General features: G+C 45.2%; 1 protein-coding gene across 1 annotated transcript in view; it reads right to left on the reverse strand.

The window, feature by feature from the left end:
• Nucleotides 1-218: 218 nt before the first annotated feature.
• The window catches only part of CCDC3 (coiled-coil domain containing 3), a 39,566-nt gene continuing 21,361 nt past the window's right edge, over nucleotides 219-18,423 (reverse strand). The window contains exon 3 of the mRNA XM_062631932.1: nucleotides 219-2,597. Within this exon, the coding sequence (XP_062487916.1) occupies nucleotides 2,322-2,597 (276 nt within the window). The 3' untranslated portion in view covers nucleotides 219-2,321. The remainder of the gene's footprint in view (nucleotides 2,598-18,423) is intronic.

The following is an 18,423-nucleotide window of genomic DNA, read 5'->3' on the forward strand; positions in this document are numbered from 1 at the left end:
TCACAGAAGTGACAAGGAGAACAAGCTGGTTTACTTTTTTTAAGCTAGAGAAAGGGGGAAATAGGGAGAAAATCCCAATATTTTAATCAAGAGACAGAAGAAACATCCAGAAGTAAAGGATTTTCAACACTGTGTGTGGAAAATCTGTAAGAATAGCAGAGGTAAGGCTATATTAACTATACTTCCTCAGCTTTATACAAGCATTTATAAAACATGAATGAATACCAGAGGAGAATATTTTTATTAACAAAAAAGAATTCAAACACAAGCTTTTAATACCAATATCAGGAAAAAAAACAGTCCATTTATTTAAACAGCAGTTTGGAAATCAGAACCAACCAAACGAAAAAGTAGTTACTTTCCTATGGATTTGGATTTTGGAGTTAAAATCTCTTGATGGCTTCTAGGGAAGCCTTAGGTCTGTAGTAATTGTCAGGAAACAGCATTGCTGACTACAGCACAAACCAACTCAAATTGTGCTGATTTGGTAGGTGAAGCCTTTGAAACCAGGGGAGCTTGTGGAGGAGTCAGAATCTTAAGAAATGCCAATATTATTTCAAGGGAGGGTGTGGAGAAAGCTCTATTTCCAAAAGGAGTGAAACTGGAAGGTAATTAAGCTCAGCAGCATCCTAGAAGCCAACACAAGGCTTAACTTCTGAGTCCAGCTTGGACTGAATCTCATGGCTGAAAGTTGATACGGGCTTTTCCTAGTGCAGGGAGAGTTAAAGCGTGGTCTAGCAGGGCTGTGGCCTGGATATACTCTAATCTTGAGTGCTGAGACATAGCAGGTAGACCATGCAGTGGTCTGGGAAGTGGGGAGAGTTAGGATCAGAGTGCTGGTTTGCGCACTGTTATTGCTGAAGATCTCATCTGTGTGTTGAAGATCATCTGCATTGGTCCACCTTGTATGAATGAGGTTTAGCTCTGGTGTTTTGCCAGTGTTGCCAAGGGCTGAGCAAGCAGCCCCTGAAGCATATCTGCACTTGTGTCTCATGCTTGGAATAAGAAAAACTACTTTGAGAAAGGAAGAAAACCACAAAAACTCTTCTTTCTCTCCTTATGGGGCCCTGTTACGAAGAAAGTTGGTTGAGTAACAAGACCCAAGACACGCGCTGGTACATTAACACCGCTGAAAATGTTAGCCACAGATACTGATTCCTTAACCTATGCTACTTGAGCACAAGACAATTTGTAAATGTTGAATAAAGGATGTGATGAACTTCTGTTTTAACGAGATAACCAAGAAATGGGATTTGCTTCATATCTTAAGATCTTAGACTATATCAAATGTGTAATAAAAATATTTTCTATAGGTTTTTAAAATATATACATATATAAACTACCTTAATTTTTAATGCCCTGTCAATATTGATGTGGTCTCTACAGTATCTAAGTGTAACTAAGTGAGGCTGCCCAGCAACCTCCAATATACCTCAAACAGTGATTACAAAACTTGAAGCCTTGACCACACTGTAAATGAAACCTGCTTGAAAATGGGATCTGTAACTGCCTGCTGGTCCTGATCCCACACACACTAATAGTCAGGCTAAGTCCACTCCTGACTGTTGGAGCTGGATTAGGTCCTAGACACAATCTCAAAATGATGTGTTTCCAACCCTTGTTGGCTGGGCAATGCTAAAGGCACCTGACGGAGTTACTGAGACCCTTGAGGCACTTCCTGGTAAAATAAAAAATACTAGGTATTTCTATTTAGAATGCCTAGTGACATCTATAAGCATCTTAAGACAATTTGGGCACATCTATACTTCATTTTGGAGAGAGGCCCAAACTGACTGTATCCCAGACATGGCCTTTGCTCAGACACTGGGTGTAGAATTGAGTCAAGCTTAAGCGTGGTTGAGACCTTGGGCATGATGACGCAGCAAAGAGCGTTCATGTCTGCATTCTTCCCACAGCATCTATATCCATATATCCCCTGGCCTTGCTTACCCAGCCCATGTGAGGAGTTGGCAAGAAGAGCTCCTGCAAATGGAGTGCCTGCAATGGCGCATGGGGCCCATGCCACCTTCATCAAAAACAACCTGAATCTGGTGACAGAGGTGGAAGGGGGTGAGGTTGGAGAAGCACACATTACTGTCTGGTCCACTGAGGACAGCGAGGATGAGGGGTTTGGGCTGTGCCAACAACACACAGCCAAATCCAGTTTGTATTCTTGTTTAATCTAGCCCTGTGTCTAAAGCAAGTTCAAATCTGTTTCCCATGCAAGGTTTGAAGAGGTGTAGACAAGGTGTGAGGACCAGATCCTGACCTAATGCAGGCAAAGTTCGCCATTACCATTGGCCTGAGCACTCACTCTTGCATTATACTTTAAGGTAGGTAGCATGAGAGTTCTCCTGCTTCAAAGAGTTAATATAGGGGATTTGACCACCGGCAGAGGAAAGTTTCTCACTGAGCTTTCGGTTCATCTGCTCCATGTGCCTGGTGTTTTTCCTGGCTTGCCGGAGAGACCTCTTGACTTTCTTCACCCGATCTCGCAGCTGCTTGTTCCTCTTCTCCAGCGTTGCCACTTTCTGCTGCAGCTTCTTCACTCTGTCCTCCTCCTCAAACAGGGCTTTCTGCACTGAGGAGCACATGAGCTGAGGGAACAGGAGAAACAACACGAAAATAAGTGAGCTTCACTCAAAAGCTTATTAAAGCAAGGGGTTCCTTGAAACACCCCACAGTTCTACAAAAGCAGAATGCTTTTTTTGGAAGTTCTATGCTATTTTCATACCTTTTTTAGTAAAATCCTCTCTTTCACTTCTATACTCAGAAAAGACCAAAAATTGCTGATTTTAATGACACTAATGATCCACAATTACTTTTATGAGCTGTTTTGACAGACCTGTCCAGCCCACTACATTGCATTTCTGGTAAGAAACGAGTTCAGGCCAAGGGGTGTCAGTTTTGGAAAACTCTAGGTTTGATTCAGCTTAGCAGCCCTTCAGAAACCCCAGATTTTGATGCAAGCGTGCCCTTTCTTCTTTACATCAACATGTGAAATGGGGACAGCACCCACAAAACACAGACTGCTTGGGTTTGCTTTTTCAAGAACTGAGTTATCTTAAACACCTCATCATATGGGCTTCTTTCACAAAAAACCCTAAAGGGTAAATTCTCATCTGTCTCTAGAAGCATTTAAGACCCCATAACTTTAATAGAATAGATTTTTTGAGGGGGTTATTGGCTGAAAACTACCCCTCGCATTCTGCCTCCTTCCAACGTACTGCAATATTGCCCCCAGGAGGGACATCCAGCTCTTGATGTCCGCTCATGCCTTTGGCTCTTAGGTAGGCAAGAAAAAAAGCCAGCTTCAAAGCTGCTGCACCCAAGGCATCACTAGAAGAGCAGCTCACAGGGCATCTTCAAATTCACTGCATTGCATTGTGGTCCAAGTGTAAAACATCTGTTCTTCCTCTACTAACTCATCCTAGGATGAGTCTATATCTCAGCTACATGTGATTGCCATGTTCACAGTCTCCTGTTTCTGACTTGCTTCCCATTTGTACGTCCAGTAATAGGAATGGGATGAGAAACACCAGCTACAGAGGCTGCTGGCTCGTTTCAATGCAAAGGAGTTGTGTTCCTGATGGACAGTGTCACTTGGGATGGGATTCAGCTGCCTTCTCTTAAGCAGCTAAAAGTGAGACTTGTGTCTGGGCTCCTCTCTTTTGGTTTCTCCCGTAATGTCTGCAGGGAGAGACACCCTTCAAGAGGGTGGAATCAAGTGGGAGGAATCACTGAACACAACTCTCTCTTTTCACTGGCTACGAAGGCACCAAGTTCCATGGGCCACGTTTTGCAAGCAGGAAAAGAGAAGCCACCATCAAAATCTATTTCTGCCTGGGGTGATGTCCCTCCTTCCTTCTTTTCCTACGAAAAGCATCCTGAGATATTTTATTGTGCAAGTGGGACTTTCAGCTAATTCCTGCACTGGTACAATGTGAGGAGAGGCAGAGTCTTCTGCTGCATTTATCTCCTATATACATCTAGATTATTTTGTGTGTGTGTGTCAAGCACTCCTGGAGCCTGGATGGGCTTTCTCTGGCAGAACATTTGGAACAGACAGGGAATCTAAATAAACAAGTAAATCCTCACTGTGATGATGAAGGATTACATGTTTCTTTCCATCTTGCTTTGTAGTATTTTCAACAACTGAAAGTAGGGGAGGGAGCCTGCTTTGATGAATAACATTTCATTTGCTTTGGAAACCCCCAGCAGCTGAAAGCCCTGGCCAGTCAACACAAACACAGCAACTGCTTCCAGTCCCCATGAGCCCTTGTTTCTGGTGCAAAAGCACTGCAGTGCTCTGCTAAAAAGCAAATGCTTGCTCCGACCATCCTCTCATAAGGGTTCTTTTATAAATACATACAAGGGAGACTGGGAGCTCACAGATAGAGGGCCAGAAATTGCACTGAAGAGGAGGGAGTTTGGTTTTGATGCCAACTCATTTCAAGTGCTGTTTGAAAACAGCCAGCACATCTTGGCTTTTGTGTTTGCCAAACCCTTGCAAAACTTCAAGCAGAACACTTCTTGAATTTAAATCCCTGCAAAGGAGAGCACTGAGTTAGGAAAAGACGTTTGCTGGGAAGACAGGAGGTGGAAACTCTACTTCATGAGGGATTTCTTGCCTTTTCCATCGATGTAGTGATAGGCATGGCATATAACATAGTCCAATGCAGAGGAACAAACAATTCACACAGCTGGAGTGTGAGGTTGTGTGAACCCAACTACGTCTCATCTGTCTGAGCTGATTGCTAGGGGAATGGTAATATCTGATGGCAGACATCAGGGATGGCATTAGCCTCATCCCACAGGCACTCCCAAACTTTCTGAGGTTAGTCATCTGTCAGCAGAGGTAATCGTAATCCAGCTCTACAGAGTCATTCAGAAAGTTCTCAAACACCATCAAAAGCTAACCAGCTCACTGGCTTTTGCACTCCCTCTCCATTCTGAAACCAACCGTTTAGATCTTAAATTGTCCGGATATATCCAGAGAGATGACTGAAGCAACACAGTTATAAAACACTGGGGTACTGTTGGACAGGCACAGCTTTGTTTACCAATAGGGTAGGTGATAGGAAGAGCACAGCTTGATAGCTGGATACCTGCCTGCAATCACAGGACTACCAGCTGAAAAATCAACTCTTTGCTCCTTCTACATAGGGAAAAATAACAAGGTGGAGTCCTCACATTCTCACACACTGGTCACAAACAACAATTGTCACACGGCTCTGCAGTGGGAGTGATGTTTAAACAAGGATGCTATCCTACCCTTGCTCTTACTGCTAAGGCCGCGGCTCACATGGGTGCAGCCAAGGTGCTGAGAACTGTGCAACTGCAATAGCTAGGAGCACAGCTCAGCCAGTTTAACTAATCCAGCTGCTGAACACATAGGTGAGAAGTTAACCAACCCTTGGTCCGTGTTGATATTTGAATACCTGTTGTTTACAGCCAGATGAGATATCCCGGCATTACGCAATCTTCCCTATGGAGCCTATCTACAGAAAAGAATTTCACACCCCATTTTAGGTGGTATCATGCACATAGAAACGTGCACAGTTTGCACTGACAACCATCCAGAGCAAACCTTAGTCCAAAGGCATTTCTGGGACTGGCCTGTGCTGCTATTCCCCATCATAGCTTGACACAACAGGTACACTAAAAGGTGGTGGTGATGGGGCAGTTTATGCAATGTTTAAGGGACAATGAAATCTTTATCCAGCAAGGTAGGTCACCGAGGAGCCAGTTCCAATTAGTGCCGCTGAAGGAAAGGGTGGATAGCTCACAACTCTTATCCCCACATGGTATCAATAGCAGCAGTTAAGCAATGGCATACGTGCCCCCAGACCTGGGAAACAAGGAGAAGGACCAGGAAATAGCTCCTGAGAAAAACTAATGGGTTATTTTTTCTAGGTTTCCTTTAAGCTATGTTCTCTAATGCCCCACAGTTCAGAAGAGTTGTTTGTTGTGGAGATCTCTGTCTGCACCTCTGCTTGTTTCAGTTCCACAGTTATGTCAGCAAGGCTTCCTCAGCAGTAGTTAACTCGAGTCCAGAGCATTATCAGGAGATGTCACAAGAAGGGTAGCACAAGAAACATATAGAGCCTTAGGATTTATCCTGGACAGCCTACAGCTGTGAAACTACAAATTAAATATATCTGAGTATTTGTCTGAAACGTCCTGTCACAAATATACCCGGTTTTGAGTTTCACCACATCTAGATGATTTACAAGATCTGTCCATCTGCCAAACAAATCAGCACTGTAACAAATAAAACTGATTTTTGGAGCATCACGTTACAGGCATGTGAACCCTTTACCAAACACCCTGAACTGACATATATATATATACAATTGCCTGATTGACAGACACATACATCTGCCTTCTAGAAGCTTCATTTGAACGGAACAGTGGATAGGAAAGGCATGATGGCAGTGTTCATCCACCACAAATTGTCCTTAAATGGCTGAAGTTAGTGTTACAGAGCTCAAATAATTCAAAATCCAGCAGTGGCACCCAAGTCTTGCCTTTCGTCTACTAAAGTGAGAGGAGCTGAGTTCTAGCTAGCTCCTCATGCATGTTCCCTTGGGGCAGCACTGCTAAAAAGCACTGGAGCTCCACCACCTAAAAGTCTTTCACTTCAGGTATCTTAAGAATACCTTTCACAACAGACAGTCTTTTTAGACATTTAGATATAGGGTGTCATCAGGCAAGATGACTGTAGGAATGTCTTTGAATGCGTGACAATAAGACTGATCTCTGCATGGACATGACATGGGTTTAGAAGACCTGGGCAGGGGTCATTGTTTTTTTGCCCTCAGATCTTCTTGCTGACTCCTGCACTGGAGCAGTGCGTAGCCACGATGCTCCTTTAACATTCTAGACTGAGCACTGCCCGTGTGCAACCTATTGGGAACATCTGGTGGAAGAAATGAATCTGGAAACACTGCAGGTTGGGAAGCACAGGTCCTGCTGAGCCTCCTTTGCACTGCATCCCAGCAACCTCACCCCATCCCCACACCACTCTCCTCTTGCCTTTCCCTGCTATAAATCTGCCCTGCAGCAAAGGCAAACACTGCATTTGCTGTATGTTGACTTGCTGCTCTGTGCTTTACTGCTGTTCAAGTTATATAAAACATCTTAAATCAAAACCTTATGCAGCATGAAGTGCGTACCTCCAGCTCTATTTGTCTCCGCACTGCAATAATTCATGAACTCTCTCTCAAGGGGCTCAGTAGCCAAACATAGCTCTTTATTTTTCTTTAACTCCATCAGGACTCATTTTCCCAAGGGCTCTGAGCTGCTGGGGAAGCTCATAAGGGCACATACAGAATATTCACCTCTCCTGGCCAGGGTGGTCCCCTTTGAGCCCTGCCTTGCCATAGCCACATTTCAGATCCTGAGCATCACTTCCTCCTTCTGTTCAACCCCTTTTAGCAGGCTACATGGGCATGAGCATTTGGATAGAAAGATGGACAGTGTGGCAAAGGATAGCAGGAAGGGTCTGGCAGCAAAGGGCATTGGGTTTGGAATGGAGTGACTTAACCTCCAGTTATGGGAGCATTTTAGATAAGACTAACACTCCTGATGAAGTGTGGAAAAGCCCCTGTCAGCACTGTTAAACCATCCCCTTGGGTCAAGTGGTGGGGGAATGGTAGTGCTGGGTTAAACCACCTCTGCTTGCTGCAAGACTGCACCTTTCAGAGGTACCAAATTGGGGCCCCAAGGGCAGATCCATCATCACTGGCATTAATGGAGATGAGCTGGGATTTCACCCTGGGACTTTCTATGCATCACCAGGATACGTAAGAATAGAGAGAGTATTGATTGCGGCTGTTCTTATCTTACCTTACTGAATGTTGGGTCAGCATTTGCCATGGGAGGTGTAGGACTTGTGGCCTCCACTTCATTTGAAATACTAGAGATGGGGACTTCACTGGGGTATGAAGCATGAAGCATTGCCTGCAGGGAGCCTTTGCCAGGCCTCCCCCCCCCTCGAGTTGTCTCAGCACCTTTCTTCCCATTTCACTGCTCTCTAAAAGCAGATTTTCACTTTAGGCTCCTAAGATGCAGCCCGTCAAGGCAAACCATCTCACCTTTCCCAATCATCACTGGAGAGAAATGACATATCCAAGAGGAGATTTCTTGCCTACCTTAGACACCTGCCTCAGGTGGACCACTTTTGGGGACACATCTCCATTGCCCCACTAGCTCAGACTGAGATGGATCCCACCCCGAGTCCCACTAAATGTCAGCTGGCTTCTCTATCTACCTGGAGCAGGTTGCAAGGGCAGCATGCAGATACTGTTCTTGGAGTTTGGAGAACCTTGCCCTGGAAACACCCAAATCCATGTCCATGAGCAATCATGAGTCTTTAAAAACAGCCCTGTTTGTTCCAGTCTACATCAAACCACTGCTTGGAGGAAAACCATCCCAAGAATCATTGGAGGGCTTGCCAGGGGCAGCTCTTGGACAGCCTCTTGGCAGGTCTCTTGGGTGATACTTGGCACTGACATCCCCATGAGTAGCTGAGAAGGGCCCACGTACCAGGAAGATGTGAATGGTGTTTACAAGCTGTGACATAAGGTCTGAGTGCCAGCGGCTCCATCAAGGCACCAGCTCAGCACAGAGGATGGTTTACTCACAGGGAGGAGAGCTGCTCACAAGGAAAAACACAACCTATTCTTGTTCTTAAATTATGATCTTAAACTGAACAACAGATCTTCTAAGGAAAATATATTTCCCCGAGATTAAGTGCTTTGCAGATCTTCTCTGGCAAGTGTCTGGATTGTTGGTGGCTCTCATCTGCAGTGGGTGTTGCAGGCACCCATTTCAAAACCCTACCCTTTGCCTTTGAACTCCCAGACCTTTCACCTCTGTTCCCAGGCTGGGGTGGTTTTATGGAACACAGGGGGATTAGGAGGCACTTGAGGGCTAATGAAGCCATGGATGTACCTAGAGAGAGGTTCATGGCCCCCAAACCATGCCTGTAGCTTGTGCTGTGTCATTGGTTTCCCCAGACACTTTGAAATGCTGCTGAGGAGGGGGGGATGCAAAGACACCACGGGACAGTCACAGACAATCCTCTCTGCCAAGACTGGGGATGGAAGTGAAAATGTGTCTTCGGACTCGTCACTGCCAGTACCCAGGAGGGGATCAACACCTTATTCTCTATACTTGCAAAGCAAAAAAGGCTTTAACAAGAATAGAAACCACACTCATCAAGAAAGCAGGAAAGAGGAAAAACAAAAGGTGTAGGATATGAGCCAGGCTGCCTACCACAGTCACCTCTCTTGTGCCAAGTGAGCAGATAAGTCAGTCCTGACAGTAAATCCCTAAACTCCCTGCCCAGTCAGTGGGAGACAGAAGGTCTCCAGGAAGAGAAAAATAAATCAAAGGACAGAACTTCACTCTGGGGCATCTCCAAGTCCCTTTCCACTCCTCGCTGACCATGCAGGCAGCAAGGGAGGCACACCAAGAGCCAGCCAGCTGCTTTTCCCGTCACTCTGAGGTGGAGGGGCTCTGCTCTCGCCTTGTTTCCTTTGAAAACGTTCCTCCGAGCGATTCGCCCAAGATGCCACAGGAATGTGGTGGTGGATCTGGGAGGGGAGCAGCAGTCAAGTCTCGTGTCTAAGTGGTTTAGCAGGAGCAGCCGTCCTCCTCCTCGCCTGGCTGTATCCACAGAGCACTGGGCTCAGTGCTCAGCTCCATACCTTGTGCTTTCTTCATTCTCAAGAGCTTCCCAGCCTTCTGCACCACTCCTGGCTTAAGGCAGGGCTGTGTTTACCCTTTGAGATGGATCAGGGATGGTGGGAAGCAGAGAGTCCTATAGACATCACAGGGGTCTAGCCCCCAGGGACAGGCAGTGCCACCCTGCCAGCCTCTTTGCTGAGACCCATCTCACCCCACTGTGATTCCCTCCATCAGAAATACTCAGGGTGGCCATTGAAATAATGAACTGTGTGGCAGCACATGCCTCCTTAGCATGCAAAAGCAGGGATAGCAGCCAGGACACGGTTTCTGTCTCTCCACCCCTGTTACAGGGGATATAGAGAGCTCACTGCAAAGACAGATAGCTCATGGATTTAGCAACGTATCTATCTGCAAGATATAGATTGCAAATACAATCCAAGCATCAATACAATACAATACAATTGCAGCATCTGCTCTACTTCCTTCTAGGTACCATGCATGGGTGGTAGATATTCCTGATACACCTCTGTCCTGTTCCTGGAGAGTGCATGGTGCAGGCAGATTAAGATTAAGCTGCTTGCTTATAGGCAAATGACACTTACTTAAAGTGCACTACACATCTCAACTATGCTGAGCTTAAAGGAAAATATTTTTAATAAAGAAAAACAAAGCCTTTCCTCTGTAGCTAGAAGCAATTTGGGTGCTGAGAACAGAAGAAGGTTTAAGTCTACCGGACAAAACAGGCTTCCTAGATTCTGCATTTTGCTCTGCCTGAATGCTGAAAATGACTGAGTTACACAGTTATTGCTTTTGCTTTTCCTTTTTTTACCCCCCTTTTTATTTGGTGCTCAGAGCTAGGGATGCAGCTGCAGCTGGGCTTCAAAAGTCTCAGTAAGAGGCTTTTCTTCTATAACACGTACAAAAAGTTTCCATTTCCACAGCTACCAAACTTTCCAAATCTTGCTATCCACTTTAATTTCCACCTCAGCTTTTTCCCCACCTCATGTTATTATTACCACAATAAAACTAATTAGGTCTGCTATGCCTTCAATTACTTTGCCAATATAGCTTACCTCAAGTGTATTGTACTCCAACGCAGAGTTGCTGTGTGACCGCGTCTCCAAGCTAAACTTGTTTTAGTTGGCTTGTATTTCAATAGGATTAGGTCACTATTCCCCTCATACATACACACAGCAAATTAATTAAATACCAAGAAAAGGATAAAACCAGCAGGACCCAGAAACAGTGCATTGTGTCCTACCCTCTTACTGATGGGAACACAGGGAAATGAGAAACTGCTGATCAGAACAGCATCTTAAGCTTTGCTGCTGTTTATTGAAATGTCAGTGTAGACTTTTGAATGAGCTGACCTCTACTCTATATTATAACACCTCCCTGAACCTTCATTTAATTTAATGGTCCTGGTTAATAAACTGGATACACCCTATAGCAGGGTAGCACTGCAGGAAGTACAATACATTCAAATATGCCATCCTTAGATTCAGCTGAAGTTGAAAAACAGCATCAGCTGGTGAGGAAACATACTTTTCTTTACCAATAGTAATTTATGCGAGAATAAGACTAGTTTAAACCAGGGTTATACCTGGTTTGAGATTTAAGTATGGTTTACTTCAGACTAATGTATGACAATTTGTAGGAGTTCCCTGGGGGTGGAACAGAGGTGGTTGTTGTTTTGGTGTGATATGGATGTCTGAGAGCTGAGGTTGAGATTAAACATAGCTGTTAGGGGTGAAAAAGTAATAGGTGTGAGAGCTGAGGCATGGGAGTATGGGAGGCACATGGAAAAAGGGAAACAATATTGATGAAGGGCTTAATGAATTCAAAACCACCTGTGGGCAAGGCAACGCCAGACTTGACTCCTTGACAGGTTCAGAGCACAGATGCTCAGTGCCCACATCTTGCCAAGAGGAGAAGGGAGGGACTCATATTAGTAAATGTAAATAAAATATGGTTTGAAAAAGCCTTTGCTTCTCTGTCATCTCTAAGTCAAGATGAGGAAAGAGAGAAGCAGAGCAAATCGCAGCAGGCTGGGGGGGGCATTGGCAAATGGCCACAGTGTGACTGCAATGCACTAAAAGTTGCCTCTCAAGAAAACACAGAAACAGGGACATTCACTGTAAGTGGAGTCCATGTTCCCCCCCCCGAAAAAAATTTATCATACCTAGGGGAAGTTTTCTGCACAAGAGGAGAATCCATGCTGAGAAAGGCAAATGTTTAAAGTTAACGCAACATCTATAAAAGTCATGTTCCTCTATAAATCCCTGAATGTCTTGGCTTTGTACTTCACATACGCTGCTGCAGCTCAGCTGCCTTTACAAACAGATAGGATTTCCTTGGCTGCAGGCTTGGCTGGAAGCACTGGGCATGCACTGCTGCTGTGCACAGCTTCTGGAGTTCAAAGAGCAAATGAAGGTGCCCTGGGGCAACCTGCTCTCCTCAGCCGCTGAGGTGTCTATAGCTCTCCTCAGCATCCATAGAAACTGCTGGAGCCATTTTACCTAATTTGTTAAGTCCACTCAGCTGCGGAAAAGCAGGGGGTGTGAAAAGGATATACTCAGACCTGCATCTACTTGTGTTTGGTGGGTTCTTTGGGGTTGTCTTCACACCACCCTGCTTAACGCATCTAACCTAGATCCTGGGTGGGAAATACTGGCTTTCTGGGCTCTTTCTACGGTCGATGGAGAGACAGATATTCCTCTGAAGAGTGAGTCAGAGATACTAATTTAGAGCAGGGAGCAGGTACTCAGAGCTGAGCTGTGTGGAAACAACTGTAACACCATGCTTAGGCACGCAGCTGGAGATGCCCCTGCTATGGCAGGAGCAGGACAATAGGTTCTAATTAAGGCTTTCCCTAAAAGCAATAAGGGACCTGTGAAACCTTGAGGGCTTGCTCTCTTATGAGACCCCACCTGGAGTACTGCATATAGATCTGGTGTCCCCAGCATAAGGACGTGGAGCTGTTGGAGCAAGTCCAGGGGAGGCCACGAGGATGATCAGGGGCTGGAGCACCTCCTGTATGAAGACAGGCTGAGAAAGTTGGGGCTGTTCAGCCTGGAGAAGAGAAGGCTGCGTGGAGACCTCAGAGCAGCCTTCCAGTGTCTGAAGGCAGCTACAAGGACGCTGGGGAGGGACTCTTCATTAGGGACTGTAGTGATAGGACAAGGGGTAACGGGTTCAAACTTAAACAGGGGAAGTTTAGGTTGGATATAAAGAAAAAATTCTTTACTGTGGAGTGGTGAGGCACTGGAATGAGTTCGCCAAGGAAGCTGTGGCAGTGTTCAAGGACAGGTTGGATGGGGCTTGGAGCAACCTGCTCTAGTGGAAAGTGTTCCTGCCCATAACAGGGGGATGGAACCTGATGAGCTTTAAGGTCCCTTCCAACACCAAACATTCTATGATTCTGAACTATGTCAGTGGCATCGAAATCAGACTGGATGAAGCACAGGGGCTTGATGACAGGCATCTGCCTGAGCTGCTCTGCAAGCCCAGAGCAAAGAGGAAACCTCAGCAAGGAGCTGTTCGCTGTGCCCAGCAAAAGCAGCCTCAGGAGAGGTCAGTGAGCAAGCAGTGACAAACAGGCATAAGCACAGCAGAGGACCAGGTTCAGCCCTTATTCAAGCACGGAAATGCCACAGGTTGCCACAGCGGTGAAGTGGAAAAGCTTTGTGAGGTTGAAGAACCAAAGACAAAAGGGGTAGAACAACAAACATCTGTGATCTGCAGGCGCTCTCTGGCTAATGTCAGGAGCCAAAGAGGCAAAATGCCCAAGAGACTAATCAGCAGCTCTGAAAAACAAGCTCCAAGCACTAACATCTGGCTGATGGGAGCTCACTGCTACTCAAAGATATTCCTGTCCCACCAGGCAGCTCAGAGCAGCCTGTCCACAACTCCAGCCACTGCGTAGGCTGTAAATCCTTAAAGGGCCCTGGACCACCCTGGATGCAATAAATGGGCAACAGGCTACTCTGAGCATGGCAGAGTTTGGCAAATAACCAGTCTTCAAGGTGCAGAGATGTGATATTTAAGGACCACCCTCCTGCTTGCCTGTGCTTAAATGGCCCCAAGCATTCAGGGCATTAATGGCTGTTTCCATAGAATCAAAAGCTGTAGTTTCACTCAAGTACAATCCCTCAGGTAGGGTCCTGTTCCTGAGCCAGGATTTCAATTCTCAGTAGGAATTTGGGGTCAGTGAAATACAGTTATATTTGAAATACAGCATCATATTTAATGGCCAAAGTCTCTCTCTGCTGCTTTGCTCTGCTTCATATAGACTCAGAAGCATCAGAAACTCCTGTCACATCCTGCACAACTTAATGCATTATACAGAGAAAAGCTTTACACACAGGACTGGTTACAATGTCCATGGAAAATAAAGCCTTAAGGTAAGGGTAACTCAGGTCTCCCCATAGACACAAGGCTGGAGCCCTCTTTTCAGCCCAGTTTCAGGGAAAGGAGGATTGCATCCATGGCTACACTGGATAAAATGCCCATGGGGCTGACGGATGTCCTGTGGCAAACTCTTCCCTGCAAGCATCTAAATTATAGAGCACACACTCCACTGCTGGTTAATGTTACAATGGTGGCTCTCAACTGTTAAATCCTTAGTTAACAGTTGTGTTGGAGCAAGATAATTACATAGCAAACGCCACACCACCACACAGTGAGCACATAGCAATACCTCTGAGCTACAATTACAATCATGCACTGCTTCGGTTTTTGGCTCTTTTCTGAATAACTGCCCCATGATTTGCAAAATCTTGTAAAATCCTGCTGTTATGTGCACTTACCTGTAAAATCTGCTATTGCTCCTTGCAAAATATTTAGGTAAAGGTACCAAGCAGATCCCCTGTAAGTCTGCGTTACTGTTTGTATATGTGTGTGCATACAAGGGCTTTAAATCTGATTAGGACATTAATTTGCTCTATCAGTCCAAAGTTCTTCTGTGGATGCTCATTTTGCTTCTCTCACATTTCCCTGACACAGAAGTTATCTATGCTTTCACCAGCTTTGTATTGCATCACTTGAGCAATAGCAAGCTGGGCAATAGCTCTGGACAGCTCCGAAGAGCAGATGATCTGAATCGCCCCAGAGCTCCTGCAGTAGCAATCACAGTATCATAGAATCACAGAATGGTTTGGGTTTAAAAGGACCTTAAGATCATCCAGTTCCAACCCGCTGCCATGAGCAGGGACACATCACACTAGACCATGTCTCCCAAGGCTCTGTCCAACCTGGCCTTGAACACTGCCAGGGATGGAGCATTTACCATTTCTCTGGGCACCCTGTGCCAGTGCCTCACCACCCTCACAGTAAAGAATTTCTTCCTTATATCTAACCTGAACTTCCCCTGTTCAAGTTTAAATCCATCATACCTTGTCCTATCACTACAGTCCCTAGTTCTCTAGCAACCTTGTAGGCCCCCTTCAGATCCACACCACGCACCATCCGTGCAACCCCACAAGAATTGCCTAAAATCATTGCAATAAAGACAAAAATAACCCCAAAAGCCACCGTGAGGAAGCCAAGACCTGGCCTCCAGTCTAGTCCCTTAACTAGGGCACTTGCCTTGTCTTTTGGCAATGGTTATGTTGGAAAAGCAAAATCACAATTATTTTGAGCTGTGTTATCTGCACAGCTTGTTCTCATTAAGCAGCATGTGTACTTCACACCTAATCAAAGAGGGCCAGTAAAATGACTGTCCTAATCAGAGGAAAGGAACTGGATGTTTCCACTACAGGCAGGGCAATAATCAGTTAAGGGAAAAGTAGTCCCAGTGAGAAGTATTTCTCTGTGCTTCAATTCTCTATCTCTATCTTTCTTTGTCACAGATCAAGGCATTGAAGTCCATAGGGAAAATCCTGGTTATGCAAATCGTTAGCTTAGATACATGAGCAGTGTCCAAGGGATTTCAGTGTGTGCTGTGTCACATTCATACAGTCATAATCATTTAGGTTGGGAAAGACCTTTTCAAGTTCTTTTCATGGTTTTAAATATGAGCAAAGGGACAGCTTACAGCAACTGCCTTCACTGGGACATGGAAAACAAACCCAACTCTTCTTAAGGCATCATTCACCTATGGGGACAAATTGGGTGCGAGCAACAACATGCCAATGGTCACACCTGTTCTTCTGGACCTAAGAGCCAGTAAACCAGCAGGGAAGGCAGCAGAAGAATACACAAGGAGTTTTTACAGGAAGGGAAGGCAACATTTATTCTCACTCATCATCTAAGATAGAAATTATCATGAGTTTGAGATAATGTGGAAGAGCACAGCAAAAACATGGCACTAAGCATCTAGAGAGATTGGTAAAGACCTTTTCCTGCAGGTATTTGAGGCCTCTCACCATCAACCAGATATGATTTCTGGTTAATATATGTCAACTGCAACACAAACTCAGCTGAAAAGACTGGATGACCAGTTTGTTTAACCTGATTCCTATGCAGATTGATCTCTCAGTTCAGCCTCAGTCTGTTTAATCCTGTTAATAAGTACATCACTGTATTGACATGCAGCACCTACGCTTCGTGTGGAAGCTGGTGTTACTGCAAGACAATCAAACTGGTGATCTACACTGCTCCCTTAGGACACTTGTGAAACATTTCAAGTGAAGAAGCATAAAAAAAATCATAAAACATTGCACATTTCAAGTTTTTTTCCTTCCATATTCTACCCACCTTAGAGATCCTGCCACTTACTAAATGTTTATTTAATCCCTTCCTAAAATAACCTTTTACCATTGAGAACTTTGCAAGTGTTTGGGAGGGGGAGGAGTTGTTTGCTGTTTTGACGGAAGGAGGGAAACTAATTTATTTCCTCACTGAGATTTATGTGTCAAGTTTTAGCTTGCAGCCAGATTTTTTTTTAGCCGAGCTATAAGATCTGAAGATAATTCCAACTCTCCATCCTCAGTGACTTTTACGAAGCAATTCCTCATAAGTGTAAAATAGAAGGAGACTCCACACCACAGAAGTCTTCAATGGAAATGAGGAGATCCGTTTCTGCACAGAAGGGCAGGAACATATGTCAGTCTAAGCAAAGCTGTCAGAAAGCAGAAACTCAGCCCCTGCTTACTAAAAGCTGGTGAACACGTTAATGAACCTGTGTCTCTTAAATGTTTTGGTTGCAAACTGAGAGCAAGGAAGAGGTTGCACTTGTCCATGGACAAAATAAAGCTAAGTTTTGCTTGAGGCATCAGGCTTTTTGCAAACTTAAGAGCAAATGCTTTGATGTGGTACCTTAAAGATGCTCCTTGTCTGATGAGCCTGTTCAGTTCGATGTTGATAAGCTGGAAGGTGTTATGCTCATGTCTTCCAGCAAAAGTCATAGAAATCCCTCACTAAGCATGTGCAATGTTGTACTGCTCCATCCCTTCTGTCACCTTTGCCATACCAGACCCAGAGCAACAGTGATGGCCTGACCCATGCCTGGGCAGTAAGGTGGCTGGAGCAGCTGCTTGTGGACTGGATCAAAGTGAATAGCAAAGAGTCAGCAGAGATGAGTAACTACATGTGCCAGAAACCCACAGTGAGACTTGAGTGCCTGAAACTCAAAGTCTCAGTTGAGACACTATGAAAAGGCTGAGGCTTTGGCTACATTCACATCAGAAAATCAGTTGGAGCAAGAGGAACATACCTGTGCAATGAAGCTCTAGATGTGTTTGGGTGAGCACATATACAGGGAAAAGGGATCAAAAGGTGTGTGAAGGACCAACAACGGATACCGTGTGCTCCCATTAGGAGTTGGTGCACACAAACAGGCACCTGGAGTAGCTGGCTGAGTTTCCCCCAGTGGGAATCTACTCAGTGGGCACCAAAACCTCTCTGTGAATTGAACCAACATTTGCCAAGCTAAACTGCATATCTCCTACTCACCAGGCTCATTCCCTGTCATGAAGGAGATTGCAGTGATCTGACACATCTTCTTGTTGACAAGCCTATGATGGCTGCTGTTCCCACAGGTGTTTTGCCTGAGCTCCATGGCTTGGGAAACCTTCAAACAGTAGACCTCACAACCATTGCACTTCATGCAGTACAACTGGTTTCACATTTGCCTCCCATCCTTCCTGATGTGCTGGATCCAGCCCTTGGAAGTCTCGGCATTGAGCTGGTAGGGACCCCTCGCAGCTCAGCTGAGGATAGAAGCTGGTGATGAACATGCTGTGCTGCTCCAGGACTGTGTAATACAATTGCAGCTCAGAAATAGCAGCTCCCCAAAGAGCCATCTACTACCAGAGCTCAATATATTTATCTCCCTGAAGTTTCACTAGAAAGCTCAAGCAAAGAGGAGGGCTGGCTTGGCTCTAAAACAGCCCTCCTATTTCCCTCTACTTGACACACTGCAAATCCTTACTGGTGCTGACATCCACACTCTCCCAAACTCCCCCATTTTTTAAGAACACTTAAACCAACAACTGCTGGGAAAACACGGAGCCTGTGAAGCCACCTTGGCTGTGTTTTAATGCCTTATGGAAATATCCTAATGCTAGACAGACGTTCATGGTATGTTTGCACTTGTAACTAAGCACCAGCTACACTTGAGCTTGGCTGTAATGAGCTCTCCCCAGAATACCACACGTGAAATACAGGCAAAGAGACAGGATAATCGTTCAGAGTTGCATATGATGGAAAGTGGACATCTAGCAGCAAGAAGTCAAGTAGATACAAGGATTTCCATATTACCTCCCAGCTTTGCTGATGACCGTCCGC

The sequence above is a fragment of the Pezoporus occidentalis genome, unplaced genomic scaffold (assembly GCF_034315485.1).
Source record: "Pezoporus occidentalis ecotype Australia unplaced genomic scaffold, CSIRO_AGI_Poc_V1 ctg38, whole genome shotgun sequence".
NCBI lineage: Eukaryota > Metazoa > Chordata > Aves > Psittaciformes > Psittacidae > Pezoporus > Pezoporus occidentalis.